Source organism: Capricornis sumatraensis, chromosome 15 (assembly GCF_032405125.1).
Source record: "Capricornis sumatraensis isolate serow.1 chromosome 15, serow.2, whole genome shotgun sequence".
NCBI lineage: Eukaryota > Metazoa > Chordata > Mammalia > Artiodactyla > Bovidae > Capricornis > Capricornis sumatraensis.
In genome coordinates this window covers 45,830,315-45,849,348 of record NC_091083.1, presented here as the reverse complement: position 1 = coordinate 45,849,348, position 19,034 = coordinate 45,830,315, and the positions used below count along the sequence as shown (strand labels likewise).

The following is a 19,034-nucleotide window of genomic DNA, read 5'->3' as shown; positions in this document are numbered from 1 at the left end:
TCCCCCTAAGCCCAAAAACAGGGCTCCCAGTGGGGGGACAAGACAACGTCTCTGCCAAGGGCCAGCCCCCAGGTCCCAAGTCCTCTGTGAGCAGGGGCTATTCTGTTCAAGAAGCACCTGTTCCAGGCCTGACAGTCCGATATGGAGTGAAGAGGAGGGCCCAGGGGAGCAGGCGCAGCCCTCCTCCCATCACGACAGGATGGGCAGGCCCTGCAGGTGCAGCCCCGCTGCCCCGCCATGCTCACGTCCAGGTGCCTCTGATTGATGGCGTAGATGATGTCCAGGTGCCGCGGCAGCAGCTTCTCAAACATGGACACTGGCCAGCGCTCCAAGGCCTCAGGCAGCACCGTGTGGTTGGTGTACGCACAAGTCTTCTTTGTGATCTCCCAGGCCTGTAACAATCCAGAAACCCCACAGTGAACAGAGAAGACCAGCTCCCAACACTCCAGAAACCCCACAGTGTTCAGAGAAGACCAGCTCCCAACACTCCAGAAACCCCAGTGTTCAGAGAAGACCAGCTCCCAACACTCCAGAAACCCCAGTGTTCAGAGAAGACCAGCTCCCAACACTCCAGAAACCCCAGTGTTCAGAGAAGACCAGCTCCCAACACTCCAGAAACCCCAGTGTTCAGAGAAGACCAGCTCCCAACACTGCAGAAACCCCACAGCGTTCAGAGAAGACCAGCTCCCAACACTCCAGAAACCCCACAGCGTTCAGAGAAGACCAGCTCCCAACACTGCAGAAATCCCACAGCGTTCAGAGAAGACCAGCTCACAACACTCCAGAAACCCCACAGTGAACAGAGAAGACCAGCTGCCAGATGCCAGGCTGAGGGGCACATGTAGGGTCAGAGAGGCACGTGTAGGGTCAGAGGCAGGTGCTCAGATGCCACCAGGAAGGACCCTGCCAGCTGCACATCTCTGCTCTGGGGCCTGGAGCTTCCCAGACCCGTGGTGAGTGCTTTGCCCTTCACTCTCCTGATGTGACCCAGCACATACACCAAACCGATTCGCTCTCCTGTCGTGACCCAGGACATACTCAGAACCAAGGACCTCTTCGCTACCTGGGAATCACTCCAGTTTCCTCTGCAAACCTGACAGAGCTCCAGGCAGCTTTATTTCCACCAAACTGACTTCACACCTGTGGTCCAGGGACAGCTGGTGAAGAGTGTGGCCCTGCCCTCTGCTGGCCAGAGGTGAACTGCACTGGCTCAGCCTCACCCAAAGGTGCACCCCAAACCAGAAAGGGGGTAAAAAAGGGGGTAAAATGGCTTTATATGTTGATTTAATTTAGTTACATCAAGAAAACCCCACTAAAGAGTCTAGGACCAAAATAAGTGAGGTGAGGAGAACAAACCCATAAATAAACGATGTATTTCTGTAAGCTGAACACCTCTAGGTCTTTGACCACAGTTCTAAGATGACAAAGCATATGTGAGAAGCTCCGACAAGTGTCAGAATCCTTTTCTTGTCCAGAAAACCGCTCTTCTCTGGCCTTTGCCCTGCCGCCTGTACTCAGCATCCTGCCCTCGGGAGAAACCCCCGAGCCGCTCCTGTACGTCCTCCTACCCCCGGCCCTGTCTTCCCAGGGACAGTGTCCCTCTCTTCCCGAGGCCCCCAGGGAGGCCCAGTCCTCGGCCCTGTGGCGGGGCGGGGCGCGGAGCTCACCTTGCCCCAGTCCACCTTCTCCACATCCACCAGGATCCGCATGAGCTCAGGGATGGCGAGCGCCGGGTGGGTGTCGTTCAGCTGGATGGCCACCTGCGTTGACATGGGCGACCCCTTCAGTCCTCTTGACCACTGGTGCAGAACTGGGGTCCTCAGCTGCCCGCCCGATGAGCCTGGTCACAGGGCCGGCCGCGGGCAGTGGATGGTGCGGCATGGGCTCCAGGTCCCAGCGTGGAGCACGGGTCGAGGAGCAGGGAGCAGGTTGCCTGGGAATGCTGCTCCCGCCTGGCGGACGCGGGTGGCTGGCCTCTCCACTGAGCCTGAAACCTGGATGCTCTGCCCGACGGGGCCCTTCACAGCATCCCAGGTCCGGTCTCCGGGGACATGGAGACCCAGGCTGCGGAGCCACTGCCCACCTGGCCCGGCCTAGCCTGCCGTGGCCGGAAGGAGAAGGCCCCGCCCAGAAACGGCCGGCTTCGGTCCCCTGCTTGGCCCCTCTGCAAGCGCACCTTGTCTGGGAACGTCTCGAAGGAGGTCCTCACAGGGTCGCGGCAGCCAAACTTGGACGACTTGAAACGCCGTATGATGTCCTGCAGGGTGGCGGCCACCACGAAGTACTCCTGCTTCAGCCGCAGCTCCTTCCCCTCGAAGAACTGCAGACACGCCCAGAGGACATGTCTGGGCTCAGCCTCGGCCTCAGGCCCTGGGGCCCCAACCCAGGGCGGGGCCAGGCTGGGGTCCAGCCCAGATCTGGGGCCAAGGTCAGGTGACCCTCAGACAAGGAAGGAGTGCAGCCAGGAGGGGGTCACAGCACCCTTCAAGGGGCCAAGGCCAGGAACACAACCTCTGGGGTGCAGGCATCTAGAGGCCTCACACCTGAAGCGGGAGATGCTGCTTGCAATCTTGGGGGGTGGGATGGGGAGTCGGGGGCATTTTTCCTGTGAGCCCTTCAGCCCAGGGCCTTGTGCTGCTGTGTGCACATATTTCACTGGTAAAATAGAAACCACAGCCACAGAGCTGGGCAAACCCTAAGGGCTCGTCTGCTAAGAATCTGGGGGCCGTGGAGCATGTGGCTGAGATCCCCATCTCGCATGTGGGGAAACAGCTACAAAGAGCTTTTCAAACCACAACCGTGTGGGTCTCAAGGCGTCACTGCAGGACAGCCACTGCCGACAAGTGCGCCCGCCGATTCTTAGGGAGCTACACCAGGTGCCAAAGAGCAGACTCCGGCAGAAGGTGAGGTGAGGGCTCTGTGGCCCTGTCTTTATGGGGAGGACTGGAGGTGTGAGGCTGGGGGCTCCTGGGCCCCGTTGGGGATACCGTGTCCGTCCTCACTCTCAGGAGGTCAGCTGAGACCAGTGTGAGGTGCACGGGGGCCCTGATGGAGCCCAGCTTCCTGCACTGAGAGGCAGCACAGATGAGAGTCCCCCTTCCCCCTGGTACCGCAGCAGCTGCTCACGTTGTCGTTGGGATACAGGACTCTGGAGATGTTCTCGGCCAGGTTCCGGTCCAGGACCGCCTCGATGTAGCCACCCACGTTGACTGAGGGCAGAGAGCGGGGTCAGGACCCACGAGCCTGTCAGGCTCCCAAGCGCCCTGATGGGTCTGAGGACAAGCACTCCTGAGCAGAAGGCGCCCCACGGTTGCTCTGCTGCCCAGCCCCTCCCAGCCCCAGGCCCTGGCTCTTTCTGTAGGATGTGGGATCCCTGGGAAGCCTAAGGCTCACAGGGAACCCGCCCTCAGCCCTTCCACGCTGGGGAGCCCCGCAGGCTGTGAGTGCAGCTGGGGTCAGTCTGGGGTCAGTCTGGGATCAGGCCCCAGGTGGGAACAGGTGGGACACACAGTCGTGGAGCTTGAAGTCGTTGGGTGCCTTGGCGGACCACAGCCTCATGGTGTTGACAGTGTCGTTCTTGTAGCCCGGCACCGGGGTGTCGTACGGCATGGCCAGCACCACCTGCCAAGGGAAAGCGTGGTCCCCAACCTGGGCCGTGCCCCCCGAGGCTGGGGTGGCTCCCTCACAGAAGCAGCCTGCCGCTGGTGGCTGCCGCCCGCCCTCCTCTGGCTTCTCTCCTCCCGCCCCGAACAACACCGACCGCTCTCCAGGCCTCCTCCAGCTCCTATCTTCCACGCCAGTGTCCAAGGTCACCTGGCCCTGGGCAGATCCTCCTCCCATGTCCTCGGCCTCCGCCCTCCATGCCTGCCCTCTCATCCCTCAACTCTGCGTAGGCGACTTCAATTTGGGGACTCGCTTAGCCTCGCCCTGCACACAGCCGCTATTTCTGAACATGCCCCATTTCTGTGGAGGCTCCTCCTAGGGCCTTGACCTCGAACTTCAGCAAACCAAAGCGGCCTGCGTGCTCCCTGGTCCCCATCCCCCTGTGCCCGGAAGCACCAGTGCACTCGAGCCGACAGAGGCACCTCCGCCTCGGGTCCTCGCTGCCCTCGGGCCCTCCTGTGGGGCTGCTCACACTCAGGTCCACTTCCGAGGGTGGCTTCAGGGTGTGAAGGCAGCTCCCAGAGCCACAAAGGACTGGGTGGGGGGCTATACCCCAGCCTCATCCTTCCCTTCCATCGCCCCACAACCCTGTCCCCAACCCTGGCCTCAACCAGCCCTATGAAGCATCTGCAAACTGCTCCGGCCCTCTCCATGGCCCAGCCCCACAGGAAGGCCCTCATCGTGTCCCGCTGGGGTCTCCAGGCCTTCGTTCGCTCGTCTTCAACAGGCACACACACCTAGAAGACCATACCGCTTCTGAACTTTTTAAAATTAAATACAACTTATTCTGGCATCTTGGGCTACCAGCCTGCCTGGCCTGAGTCCCAGTTCAGACTTGAATCCGGACAGCCCATAAGAACACCTGTGGCTCACGGGCTTGCTCTGTTTTTGCTCATCTCCCCAGATCACTGGACAGCAGACCCTTTCTTACTCACTGCAAACTATCCCCTCCTCCACCGCCCCCTACAGAGCCCTCCTCTGACCCTCCCGCCATCTCTGAGCTGGGGGGACTCTGCGTGTGTGCCCGCCGGGGCCAGCACCATGCTCCTCCAGCACCTGGTGTTCCTGCCCTGGTCCCCCTACTAAGGCCCAGTTAGGTGGGGATGCTCCATTCTGCGACATCCACCCAGGGCTCCCTGCCCAGGGCACTGATGGCTCCAAATAATCGGTGAGCCGCACCAGGAGACCCTACTGAGAGCCAGGGCTACGCAGTGAGTGCCGGCCCCGGGATGCGGAGCTGTTCTCACCAACAGCCCCCAGTGCGCTGCCCCTCCCAGCACCAACCTGCTTGCCACAAAACACCCTGAGACACGGCTCCTGTTAAACTACAGAGGTAGCTACATGGTCGAGGTCTGAACCGTCCCAACCAACTGTGTGGGGAGGCAGCTCCCACAGGGAAGCCCCAAGGGAAGCCCCTGACAGGAGGCAAGTTGAGGGTCCCTGCGCTCAGTCCCCTCCCAGGAAGTGCCTGTGGTACCTGCGTGTCCAGCCAGCGCACTCCTTCGGGGCTGTGCTCCACGCGCCCGTAGAAGTGCACCGGCAGCATGTACTCCGGCCGCGCCTTCTCCCAGGGGTTCCCATAGCGCAGCCAGTCGTCGGCCTCCTCCACCTGAAGGGGCGGCAGGTTGGGGGTGGCAGGTGAGGGCAGGTTGTGGGTGAGGGTGGGAGATGGCAGGGGGGGGACGGCAGGTGAGAGGGGGCGGCAGGTGAGGGGGGAGGCAAGTGAGGGCGGGGGGCAGCAGGTGAAGTGGGGGCGGCGGTCCTGGGCACTGGTGGGCCCCACCCTCCACCTGCACCACCATGCCACCTAGACGATCAACCCCAGCATGGAAACACAACTGCAGCTGATTTACAAGGTAAAGATTCCCAATTCTAGCCCAGGCTCTCGATTTAAAAGTGAATGCTTTGGACTATTAGGGCTTCCCTGGTAGCTCAGCTGGTAAAGACTCAGCCTGTAATGCAGGAGACCCTGGTTTGATCCTTGGGTCAGGAAGATCCACTGTAGAAGAGATAGGCTACCCACTCCACTATTCTGGCCTGGAGAATTCTATGGACTGTATAGTCCATGGGGTTGCAAAGAGTCGGACACAACTAAGCAATGTTCACTTTCACTTTTGGACTATTAAACAAATTCATATAAAATGCAGAAAATAGATCAAAATAAAAAGACATTAAGAATGCTTTGAATTCAGCAGTAAAAGGGAGAAGTCCTGAGGCACACTGACAAACCTCAAGATGTTACTCGGAGTCCATGCACCACGTGACTCCATCTACATGACGTGACTGGGACAGTCAGGGCACGAAAGACGGCTCTGTGTACACCACACGTCCAGGACAACCAAGTTACAGAGACAGAAAGGAGGCAAGTCCCAAGAAGGAGCATCTGGGTTGTGGGACAGTGGCGTGGTTGAGGTTACTGCTTCCCGAGTCCCTCTCTCAGGACTCCACAGAAGGCGAGCCACTTCTGCCTGGGGCAGGCAGACACTCATCACAGAACTGCTCCTGCCTTTGACTTCCTGGTGGGAGGAAGGTGTTCCTTCCCTGTACGTCAGTGAGATTCCAACGTCAGAGCCTAGTCCCCTCTGCAGAGTAGGACCACGAGCTGTCTGCAGAAGCAGCATCTTCCCAAATATAAGAGGCCCAGCCAGGCTCTGGCCTGAGCCCGCCAGACGTCCTGTCAGCACCCAGAAGCCATGTGCAATTAGAACGCATTGGCGACAGGCCCTGCTGGCTGAGGGGATGGCACCCAGATCACGGATCGCCCAGGGCCCTCAGCCCCTGCCCCGCCCCCTCCGCTCTGCCAAGGGCCGGAATGCAGCCTCCCTGGAGGAGCAGGAAGTCCAGAAGCAGACCCGACAGCGCCTGGTGACTTTCTTGTGTGCCGAAGGGCCGCAAGCGAGTGGAAGGAGAAAACCACACCCACCTGCCAGCCATTGACAATCTTCTGGTTGAAAATCCCAAACTCATAGCGGATCCCGTAGCCATATGCCGCCAGGCCCAGGGTGGCCATCGAGTCAAGGAAGCAGGCTGGAAGTCCAAACACAGGGACATCAGCAGATCTGAGGCTTCTGAGCCCAGGCCCGGACACTGAGGCAAACAGACACCCCGTGGTTGGGGGCCAGCCCCAGGGTGGCAGGCAGTGGCTCAGTGGGGACACGTTGGCCTCAAGTCTCATGAAAAGGAAAGGCTGAGGCTGCTGGGCCACCGCTGAGGCTCTTCGGCCTGAGATCCTACGGCCAAGACAGCATCAACCTGGGGACTACCTGGGGGCGTGGGAAGGGGGACGAACACAAAGGACACGGCCAAACTCAGCCCGTCTCCACACACCATCCCCACCCTCAAGTGGGGTGCACAGGGCCTTTCCCTGGATGTGGGGCAGACCCAGCCAAGGGTGAAGATCTGTGGGATGTTTCATCTGCCAGAAACATATGCTGCACTTATAACGTCTGCAGACTTTAACTTGAATTCTGAAGGCATAAACGCACACACGCATGGATCAACGTTAGGGCCCTTGCTCCCTTCACAGGAGGATGCCTCTCAGAAGGGGTGGGCCGGGCCATCGCATGGTACTGTAAACTCTGGGGCCCCACACACTCCAGGGCGGTGCAGAATCGATCCTCTCTGTTCCAGAAGCTCCGGGCCCAAGAGCCCAGCAGGACATAGTGCGATCCAGTCTCACTGGGACTGCTGCTTCCACTTCTGAGTTCTTAACCCAGCTCCTTCACCCCATAAAGGCCGGCAAAAATAATTAAGACAAGAGGGGGAAAAATACCCAAACTAAAAAACACCAAACTGAGGCTGCTCTCAAATTGGGTGAGAAGGGAGCGACAGCTCCGAGAGGAAGAGCTCTGCCTCTTCGGGGCAGTCAGCTCACTGCAGTAAGGCAGGAGCCGGTGCTTTAAGTTGGGCTATGTTCGTAAATGCGTGTGTGATTCTATCCCTGTCTTTGTCCCAATCAGGAGGGTGGTAGGTATGTCGGAAACCTCTCTCTGCATCAGGTCCCCAGGACTGGCAAGTCTGGTCTCCATAATTATGAAGTGCCCCTTGTATGAAAGAGAATAGAATAAGTTGATTTTTTTCTTCCTACTGGTGGCAAAGATTTCGACTTGGAGGACACACTGTCCCATCCACTCTGAGGGACAAATCTTCCCTGACAGGCCAGCGCTGGGAGCACGGCTGACCTTGGCCTCGCTGTGTGCGAGTGAGCACACTGAGCAAGCGCCGTGTCAGGAAAGGCCTGTCCTGGACAGAGGCGGGGGTTACCTGCCAGCCTCCCCAGGCCTCCGTTCCCCAGGCCAGCGTCCTCTTCTATTTCCTCCAGTTCTTCCAGGTCCAGCCCCAACTGTGAACAGAAACAGAGGTAACATTTTAATAGTACTTCATATTTTCCCTCAAGTAAAAGGTGGAAAGATACTTAAATCCTGTGAGCTTGCAGCAGTCAGAGGTTAGGGGCTGCTTTCTTTTAGACTTGAGAACCCGACATTAAAATTTGGTGTTAGGACGTGGGGAGAAGGGAATGCTCCTACACTGCTGGTGGGAATGTAAATTGGTACAGCCACTGGGAGAGCAGTATGGAGGTTTCTCAAAAAATTAAAAAGAGAACTACCGTATGATCCTGCAATCCCACTCCTAGGCATGTATCAGTCAGAAGAAAACTGACTGGAAAAGACACGTGCACCCCGACGTTTGCTGCACCACTCTTCACAATAGCCAAGACGTGGAAACAACCACCGAAATGTCCACGGAAAGATGAATGGATAAAGAAGATGTGGTATGTACCTGAGGAGTATTACTCACCCATAAAAAAGAACGCAATAGTGCCATTTGCAGCAACATGGATGCAACTAGAGATTCTCATACCAGACAAAGTAAGCCAGACAAAGACAACTACAGCGTGACATTGCTTATATGCGGAAACCAAAAAATAGTGCAAATAAACTTATTCATAAAATAGGAACTTTGGCCACTTGATGCAAAGAGCTGACTCACTGGAAAAGTCCCTGATGCTGGGAAAGCCTGAAGGCAGGAGGAGAAAGGGGACGACAGACGATGAGATGGTTGGACGGCATCACCAACTCAATGGACGTGAGTCTGTGCAGACTCAGAGAGAGTGAAGGACAGAGGAGTCTGGCAAGCTGTGCAGCTTGGCCAAAGAAAAAGAAAAGAAGTATCTAGTGAAATATTTACATGTGAACTATTAAGACATTTGATATTGGCTCTTAAATAACTTGGGAGTGGTGGGGCATTATAGGAAATAAGACCAGCCATGATTTGGGCTTGAGGACTAGGGAAGTCAGGTGATGATGGTGTGTGAAGACGTTCATCATAGCAGACAATTTCCATGTATATTTTAACTTTCCTGTAATTTTAAGTGTGTCCTCGATGGCACACTCAGGAGAGAGTGGCTTCTTATGAATTTCTAGTTTTTAGTGGAACCTGCTCTGGAACTGGAGCCTGGGGTGGTGCAGCAGTGGGATGTTTTTTTCTTTTTTAAAACATTTTTTAAGAAGTCTTTATTGAACGTGTTACAATATTGCTTCTGTTTTATGGTTTTTGGGCCGTGAGGCATGTGGGATCTTAGCTCCTGGTACCTCCTGTTTTGGAAGGTCAAGTCTTAACCTGTGGACCACCAGGGAAGTCTCCCATGTTTTATTTTCACAGTGCATTGTAACTGGGGAGCCTGAGGAGGAGGCCGTTCAGCCCTGCACCATCGACAGTCCAGTTCACAGCCTCTAGTACCCACGTCCTGCCTGAAAGGCAGGCACTGCCAACATGTGTCTGAGATTCCAAGTTCATCATCATGAAAACCTTCCCAACACAAGCTTAACTAAAAGCTAAACAGCAAGTGAAACAGCATTTTAGGGGAAAAAAATGTACAATGTTTAAAAAGACACATGCCTCTCTGTATTTTCTATTGCTCATATTAGTCATTCAGTCGTGCCCCATTCTTTGCAACTCCATAGACTATAGCCCACCAGGCCCCTCTGTCCATAGGAGCTCTAATACTTTGGCCGCCTGATGCAAAGAGTCAACTCATTGGAGAAGACCCTGATGCTGGGAAAGATTGAGGGCAAGAGGAAAAGGGGATGACAGAGGATGAGATGATTGGATGCCATCACCGACTCGATGAAGTGAGCTTTGGGAGTTGGTGATGGACAGGGAAGTCTGACGTGCTGCAGCCCATGGGGTTGCAAAGAGTCGTTAATAACTTAGCGACTGAACGACAACAATTCCGAGTAGGAGAGAAGGGCAATTTTACCAGCAGGCGCAGGACAAGTGTCTTTAGGCTGGGAGAGGGGAGCTGGAGGTGGGCCACCAGCTCAATAAAGTAAAGAGACGTGGAACGGTATCAGGCATTTCTGCCATGTGGGGTGGGCATGTGACGCGCAATGGTTGAGAAGCTTCAAGCTTCAGCATCACAACCTGCCCCCGTCCCTGCCCTCCGGGCATTAGCTCCCATCCAGTCCTCACTTTCTCTCCTTGAGAAGGCGCATCACCCACCACCCATTCCCCCATGCCCGAGCGTTCAGTCCCAGACAGCAGCACTCGGCTCCGCAGGGCTGGATTAAGGCTCGGTGCCCACAGGAGGCCAACCCAGCAGCCCGGCCCCAAGGACCACACCTGGTAGATGGCTTCATCGCACGCATTCTGGAGGCCCAGGTTCACCATCGTGTTCTGTAGGGTGCGGCCCATGTAGAATTCCAGGGACAGATAGTAGATGCGCTAAGGGAGCAAGAAGAGGCATCTGAGATAGCTGGTTCCGCCCCACGTACCTGAAGATCCCAGTGCAGAGCGGATCTTCTGAGAGGCTGCACTCGGCCAACACTGTGCTTACCTGCACCCCTAAAATGGGCTCCCTCCCTTCAGCCTCAGCCAACCTCACCTTTCCAGGGGCTGTCCCCCAGGGAGGGTCCTTCAAAAGCAGATTCTGTGCACTGCCCTTCTGGAGTCCCCAAGGGGACAAAAAGGAACCTCCCCTGGGGGCAGGGAGGTGAGGCAGGGCGATGGTGGGGAACCGACCCCCAGGACAGACGGAGCCCTGTCTGCGCTTGGTGGGGGTGAGCCAGCCCTGCAGGGTGAACAGCTCCTGACAGCTGCACTGGGCACTCAGTGCCAAAGGCACGGTCAACACAATGGGACAGACGGACGGACATGTCTGCCTATTTCCATCTGCTGCCTGTTTGCTGGCTTTGGGGGACTGAGAGATAAACATCTGTGTAAAAGAAGAGACGACCACCGACACTCGCTGGGGATCACGCAGGATTCCAACGCTTCCCACGCTTGGAGCCGTCTGCCGCCTGCGACCCGCCCTGGGCCACGGAAGGCAGTGGCAGAGTCGAGATCCGGCCCACAGAGTCCTGCTCCTACACAGGACCTCCACGCTGCTTCCAGCCATCCAGAGTGAGGCCTTGGGGGGGCTTGCCTGGTGTTCCAGTGGTTAAGGCTCCACGCTCCCAACGCAGGGGGCCTGGGTTTGATCCCTGGTTAGGGAACCAGACCCCATAGGCCACAACTAAAGATCCTGAATGCCACAACTAAGACCCAGTGGAGCCAAATAAAGAAATGTATTTTAAAAAAATATAATTTAAGAAAACTTTCCATACATATCAAATCTACAAATCGAAAGAACATGCATGGATACAAAAAAAAATACAGATTTCAGTCTTAGAGAGCATTTCTTCCACATTTTTTGACCATATGAATGCCTGGCTTCAAAATTCCCATCCATGTTCCAGTGTCCTTTAAGTCACAGACTCATCACAGTGTAACAAGCTTCTCTCTACCCACACGACTGTCACTGCTGCTCGCGGCCCATTGCCTCTTCCTGACCTTTCATCGTCCTGGACGGTATTTGCCCTACACTTGAGCTGATCTATTAGTATATGGGGTTCCCACGGGGCTTGGTAACCAATGGGCAAACACGCCAAGATGACAGTGCCTAGCTGTCTGAGCAAGTGAACATCTTGTGAACATTCGATTCTCCCAGGCACACACAAGGGGCATTTTCCCCCACCAGCCTCCTTCTGGGGTTCTCCCAAGAGGTTTTATAAGAAGTTGGCAGGTCAGGGATATGGCTGAGATGTTTTCGTTTTGCCTGTAACTATTCATACAAATATGTATTTTAAAAGTTGTAGTTTGATCTTTCCAACTTTTAACTAGCATTAGGAAAATAGCTTGATTATCTCTTTTCCTAAGAGATGGGTGCTGAGGCATAAAATGTTGCAATCAGCCTTAAAATCTTTGAATCTCTTTCACTTTCCTCCCAAGTTGAACACAGGTGTCCAGGGTTCAGCAGTGTACTGAGTTCTGCAAACAGGCCCGGGAGAGTCTCCTATGGCCCCCTGCACAAGAGGACAGCAGCGACAGCCATGGCACTGGGGGCCCTCAAGCACTGTCCCCACTCAGAAGGGGCCGAGCAGGGTCAGCCCTGTGCCAGGCACCTCTGTAGGCCCTGCCTGGCCGGAGCTCTGGCCTCAGGGTCTGTGCCTTGATTTCTGCTGCTGTTTTTGCCTGTGTGAGGAGTACTTTTATAACTTCACCACACATGTTGATTTTGCTTTCCCCAGTTTCCTCAAGGTAGTTTGGTGTGAAACCATTAAAACTGAAGGTTCTTGAGAAGCTGGCCGATGACATTTGAACCATACAGACTGGGTCCCATCCTGGCTCCTTCCCGGCAGATGGAGTGACCTGGTCCCTTTATGTCCCTGATAGCACCACGTCCACCCTGGACTCAGCAATGCTGGGCCCCTCACCAGGCCAGATTTTCGGGGAGGGGTGTGGAACCTGTAGAACAGGGCGGTAATTCTGGAAAAAAAACAGCTGAGGGCACAGGCTTGGTCTAAGAAAAAGCCTGGGGGCTCACCTGCAAAGGGCCAATACTTGCTAGCCCCAAACTCTGCTGCTGTGGGCCCACAGCCCTCCAGGCCCAGCCCAGTGTCCCAGCACCATCTTTGCAACCCTGGACAGGGCCTCCTGGCTCCGGGGTTCTGACTGAGGACCAGACACTCATCTCCTGGAGCCTGAGAACAGCAGGGACCCCTTAACCTTGTCACACACCTCTAGGAGGCCATCTCCAGGGCTGAACTAGGTCACTGAAACTTTTGGCTGGGTTCCTTCTTTGCAATACAGCTGCAACAAGTGTTATATGGCCTAGAGGCAGCCTTAATTTTTATCAATTGGGTTTATTTATTACATGCAGAGCCCACCCCAACAGGTAACATCACAGAAAAGCATCAACAAAGCTCTTCGACAAAAACAGATGAAAACATGATCGATGCAAATATTATACAGCATATTAATCTCCTAAAGGGTCTTAGGGGGCTTCCCTGGAGGCTCAGACATTAAAGCATCTGCCTGCAATGCGGGAGACCTAGGTTCGATCCCTGGGTTGGGAAGATCCCCTGGAGAAGGAAATGGCAATCCACTCTAGTACTCTTGCCTGGAAAATTCCATGGATGGAATAGCCTGGTAGGCTACAGTCTGTGGGGTCGCAAACAGACACGATGGAGCGACTTCACACAGAGTGTTAGGAATTAGTGAACTCTATGAACATGGAGTTTAATATAAATAGGTACAGCCTCATTTTGCTCTCTATAGAACTGAGATTAATAATAATAGAACTGGGCTTTCTGAGATCTCCATTTCCTCTCCCTCTCCTAAAAGTGTGTTTAGAGCCCTTGGTTAACAGCAGGGTCTGAACGCTCTGCAGGAAGAGGAAACAAAGAACCTTCTCAACACTCAGGGCAATGAAGCTGGGTGCAGACTGGGGCAATCCACTTCCCCGCCACCAAGAACCCAGTTCTGTCTGTGCCAGGAACATGCAGCCACACAGTCCCCTTCCATCTTAGCTCACCAGCTGCCCTCCCAGCACAGAGAGGCTCCTGCCAGACAGAACTGGCCCTGACATGACACAGGGACACGGATCACTGACCCAACACAGAGGTCAGCTCCGGTGGGCCCTCCAGCCTCTCCAAAGCCATGGAGGCCCCCTCGTGTCTGTTATCCCACTGCAAGAGGAGAGCTGCTCTGGAGGGGGGTGGCCCCCACACTGGCCAGAGAGCTGAGGCTCACTCCTGTCCTGAGCATGTCTCCACGTCCATGCCACTGCATCCCAGGGGCTTTCTGGAGGAAATGGCTTTCTATATAAAACCACAACTGTGCTCGCATGAGGAGGAAGGGTGGTATCTACCACACAAGTCTTAGGGCCCAACCTACAAAGTCACACTCAGCACGCTCCTTTGGAGTGAAATCTCAAGGAATCTTTCCCCTAATTGGCAGGCTGTGTCTCAATGTAGACCACAAACTTCTTTTTTTTTTTTTTTTTTTACTTTAGGTACTGTTACCTAGGATTAGACTGCAGGTCTGTTTGCTCAAAGTAAATCTGGGAAATGTAAAATAGGATAATATTACAGGATTTGAGAACCTGCAGGGATCTTAGAGATCATTTAGTTCTTCAGGGAACAGATTCACTTTGTGCTCCATGACGTCAATTTTATAGTCCTGGGCCGTCCACCTCACATGCTGCTAAGCCCTACCTACAAAGTGTCCACTCAGCCCATCCCAGAGCCAGACAGTCACGGAGGCCTCCTTGTCACTGATTGATAGCCAGAGCCTGATCAATTTATATTAAGTGATCTGGACCATGTCAAACTCCCCCTGTGACTCAGCAATATGACTCAGTGTTGTGAACAGAACTGTGCGTGCCTGCTAAGTCGCTGCAGTCGTGTCTGACTCTTTGCGACCCTATGGCTCCTCTGTCCATAGATTCTCCAGGCATGAATACTAGAGTGTGTTGAAATGCCCTCCTCTAAGGAATCTTCCTAACCCAGGAATCAAACCCATGTCTCTTATATCTCCTGCATTGTCAGGCAGGTTCTTTACCACTAGAGACACCTGGGAAGCCTGGTAAACAGAGCTACTTTCACCTTGAAGTGATGTTTCAAGGATGAGAAAAGACACTCAGCTAAAACTGAAATTATACATAATTCCCACTCTAGAAGATCTAGTGAAACCTTTCTGTCATCCAATCACCTTTCTAAATTTCTGTCTTCATTTCTCCTGCCCTTTCACCATATTCTAAGAAGCCCCTTCTCTACAAGGTAGAAAAAGCTAACCATCTATTGCCTGCTGTTTACCTGCTTAGTGTCTTAAAATGTATGGGATTCCATATGGGTTAGAGCCTGCTCTGCTTAATGAGGGGGTGGGAGTAGGGTGGGGAAGGAGGTATATCTGAAAAGATGTATAAAGCCCTCTCAGTCTTCTAACTTGTATTTCTTATCAGTGGGACAACCAACAAAGCCGAGTAAGGTCTGCAGGTGACAACACTGTGATGGTGTGAACACCCCAAGTTTTTTCTAAGTGCTCTGCTAGTATAAGGGAGTCTCCCTGATTTTTTTCCAATCACATATTTGAGTTTTTAGAGGGAAAGTGTAGGTTATCAAGTCTAAAACTTACTTTCAAATGGTTCACAGAAAAAAAAATTGTATTTATAAAGAGAGAAGGATATAACAAACAAGTTAAAAATGGGAAATTCAGATAAAGAGCATATGGGAATTCTTGCAACTTTTGAAAGTCTGAAATCATGCAAAATAAACATTTAAAAATTCATCAAGGATTTCTCTGGCTGTCCAGTGATGAAGACTCTGCCTTCCCAATGTAGGGCACAAATGTTCGATGCCTGGTGGGGGGTCTAACATCCCATATGTCATCTGATGCAGACAAAAAATAAATTAAAAAAAAATCATCTACAAAGGGCCGGGATACAGAAGTGAGATGGGTTACAACATTTCATAAAGATACAAAGGGCTTGCCATCCACAGCAGCTTGGATAAGTCAGGGGTCCTCAGAGAAGCAAAATCTACAGGACATACACACAGAGATTTATTTAAGGAGCTGGGTCACATAATCACAGAGGTCCAAGACCAAAATCTGGTGAGGTGAGGCATGGAGGAGTGGCATTTGGACTCCAAATGGGGTGTCAGTCTTTGCTCTGTTCAGGCCTTCAACTGAATAGAGGCCCATCTACATTACAGAAGATATTACTTTCCTCAAAATCCACTGACTAAATGTTACTCTCACATTTAGTCAGAAAACCCCTTCAAACAAACATCCACATTAATATCAGACCAAATATCTGGGCTCCATAGCCCAGCCAAGCTGACACAGAAAATGAACCATCACAGCCTGAAGGGCAGAGGTTAGGCTGTTTTCTATGAGAAATTGTGGCACACAGGCAGAGTTTCCCCATCTCATCGACAGTGGCTTCACCCGACCTTCCACTCGGCAAGCTGTCAGGGTAATCAGCAACACGAACCATCTGCCCCTCCCCAGCTTCTGGCCACAGAAAGTAACTCTGAGCTCTCTGCTATCAGGGAGGCTTGTCCACGAGATACAAGATCAAGTTCACACAGATGGGTGCAAACACATCAGAACACCACAGCCACAACCAGAACCACAGAGTGCAAACACAGCAAACACATCAGAACTGCCGCCTGGGTCAGAAAGATCCCAGTGCCGGTCCCACTCCTGCCTTATTAGAACAGAAGCTCAGAAGTGGGGGTTGTGGGCAGCCAAGGGTATAAAACACTGCTCCAGATTTTCTTCCTTCAATTCCCAAATCCAGTAAAACCATAAGACTGACTGTATTATTTATGATTATCTTACTAGAAACATTTAGGACAGGAGCTTGGGCCCAGTGATAGAGCTTCTTTTTCTTAGTCTACCATGATGGTTATGCCAAGAACTCATGGAGCAGAGCTATGGTAAACTGACCAGTCCATCCACTGCAGGGGTGCCATCAGGCCAGCTGTCCACCTTGTACAACATCTGCTCTAGAGATTCATGGAAGAAATCTCCCACCTGCCCATTCGAGAATCTCTAGTAGAGACTGAGGACTCCCGTAACTGGACATGACCTGCCATGTGCTCTGTTGCCAGAACTTAGGTTGGCATTTTGTGTCCTGACTTTATACCTGAACTTAATCCACTTTCCTACCCTTACTGTCTTTTGCCCCAACTTTCTCTTTGAGGTCTTCTATGAAGTTGAGCCTTCTGTATCGTATCTTTTAAAAAAATTATTTATCTGTTATTCTTGGCTATGCTGGGTCCTTTTTGTTGTGGTGCTTGGGCTTCTCGTTGCAGTGGCTTCTCTTGTAGAGCACAGGCTTTAGGGGCCTTGGGCTTCAGCAGTTGCTGCAGACGAGCTCAGTAGCTGTGGTACATGGGCTTAACTGCTCAGAGGCATGTGAAATCTTCCTAGACCAGGGATCAAATCTGTGTCCCTTGCACTGGCAGGCAAATTCTTAACCACTGGACTGCCAGGGAAGCCCCTGAGTCATGTCTTACTCAAGCATTCTCAAATTCTTTTTGGACTGAATGTCAATGTAAAATGGAAACATTTTACCAGCAAACACAAAACTATGGTGTTTTAGAAAGGAAAGGGACTCGGAAATGGATTACCTAGTTTGACCTTCCTCGTTTTAAAGATGAAAAAAACTGAGACCAAGAAAGAAATCTACCCCAGCCCAAGGTGGAACAATCTGAGTGGTAAAGCCAGGCCTTGAGGGGCTTGGATCTGTGTGAGCCACCCCTTACCACCCAGCTCCTCTCCGTCCCCGAGTCTGGAGTGGAGTCCTGACCTCCCCATTTCCTCAGTCTCCTGGAGCCTCTTTAGAATTAAGTGCTGAGTCCTGCCAAGTGCAGATCTCTTAATTTTAGCCAGATATTTTGACTTGCTGCTTTGCCAGGCAGCTTACTTGAAAACTCTTCCTCTGAGCACTGAGCTTCAATTGTTTCTACGATTACCAAAAATAGAATGCTTGAAAGAGTTACGAAACAATAGGTGCAGCATGGCACTGCACTATTTTGTGTAATAAAAACAAGTGTCTCTACCTGCCCAGAAAAAGAGATGCGGAACACAAGATGTCTGTAGTATTTACATTGTTATCACTAGATGGTGAGATCACAGTTAATGTATCCTTTTGGCTTATCTGTGTTTTCGAATTTTTGTCTCCAATAATCACAAGGACCTGCATAACTGTTTTTAAGTAAACAAAAATATTAAATAAAAGCAGTCTGATTATTGTTTAGATCGTCAGGCTGCCAAAGTGTGAAGTAATGGTACAGATCCTTGAGGCCGCGCTTAGGGTGGGGGTGTGGCTCTGCAGGATTATTTCTGGGAGCCCTCGCACCTTCCCTCATGCTCTGATCCTTCCGGGGTCAGAGGTGTAGCAGTGACAAGCTACATCTCTGCCTGCACACTCAAGGGCATTTCCCTGCAGCTGAACCAGAATGTACCACAGCACCGTAGGGACCCGTTAAGAGTCTTTATTCTATGTTTAGATCCGTAAAAGACTGGTGATGGGCTCAGGGATTGCGGAAATAACCTTTCCTGAACAGGATTAAATTCCTCTAACAAAACAGGGTTTCTTGTCCTTTCCAACAGGGTTTCTTGTCCTCTCCAGCAGGGTTCCCTAACCTCCGAGATCTAATGCCTGACAGTCTAAGGTGGAGCTAACGTAATAGTAATAGAAACAAAGTGCACAATAAATGTAACATGCTTGAATCATCCAGAAACCATCCTCTCCCACCCCGTGGGGGTGGAAAAACTGTCTTCCATGAAACCAGACCCTGGTCCCTAAAAGGGTGGTGACCCCTGCTTTATAAGCAAATACATAACTTTTGCAGGAAAAGAAAATGATGAGCCTATTTCCAACATGGATCAGACAGATTGAAGCAGTTAAATTCGAAGTTTCCACTTTCAAAGGACTTTCCTATCCAGGAGAGGCAAACAACCTTCCATTTACAGGCTGTGTGGTTTCCTTAAAAGAGGAATGTTTATGCCTATGGCCACCCTAGCCATCAGTGAGGATCAGCAAACCTGTTTTGCTAGAGGAATTTAATCCTGTTCAGGAAAGGTTATTTCCGCAATCCCTGAGCCCATCACCAGTCTTTTTCGGATCTAAACATAGAATAAAGACTGGAACCGGTCTCTTGGGTGCTGTGGTACATTCTGGTTCAGCTGCAGGGAAATGCCCTTGAGTGTGCAGGCAGAAATGTAGCTTGTCACCTGCTGTATGAATAACAATGATATTGCAAAGTGGAGCTCTGCCACCAGCAGGGAATTCTGGGGGAGCCCTGCCTCTTGGCCAGCTTCCCTGGCAAAGTCGACCCAAGCCCTTGTTGAAATAACCTGTTTTAGCCATTTGGTGTGACTTCACTGTCTTGCATACTAAACATCAAGAGGCTGGTTAGTATTCTGACAAATCTGTCTTTTTTACCCCTACTCTTTTAGAAAAAGGAGTGCCCCAGAAAAAGCTTGGAAAAGCAACCGATCTCAGACTTAGCAATTATTAAACATTTCTTAACACCCTA

General features: G+C 52.4%; 1 protein-coding gene across 2 annotated transcripts in view; it reads right to left on the bottom strand.

Annotated features, from left to right (window-relative positions):
- Positions 1-19,034, bottom strand: part of PYGB (glycogen phosphorylase B) — a 34,984-nt gene that overhangs the window by 13,695 nt on the left and 2,255 nt on the right. Inside the window, exons 2-10 of one of the 2 annotated variants that reach the window (XM_068986667.1) lie at positions 10,285-10,386; positions 7,927-8,005; positions 6,587-6,690; positions 5,141-5,272; positions 3,510-3,621; positions 3,127-3,209; positions 2,177-2,320; positions 1,668-1,760; positions 246-392 (exon numbers count right to left, since the gene is read on the bottom strand). In XM_068986667.1, coding sequence (XP_068842768.1) covers positions 246-392; positions 1,668-1,760; positions 2,177-2,320; positions 3,127-3,209; positions 3,510-3,621; positions 5,141-5,272; positions 6,587-6,690; positions 7,927-8,005; positions 10,285-10,386 — 996 coding nt within the window. The remainder of the gene's footprint in view (positions 1-245; positions 393-1,667; positions 1,761-2,176; positions 2,321-3,126; positions 3,210-3,509; positions 3,622-5,140; positions 5,273-6,586; positions 6,691-7,926; positions 8,006-10,284; positions 10,387-19,034) is intronic. The other variant, XM_068986668.1, reaches the window with a different exon arrangement.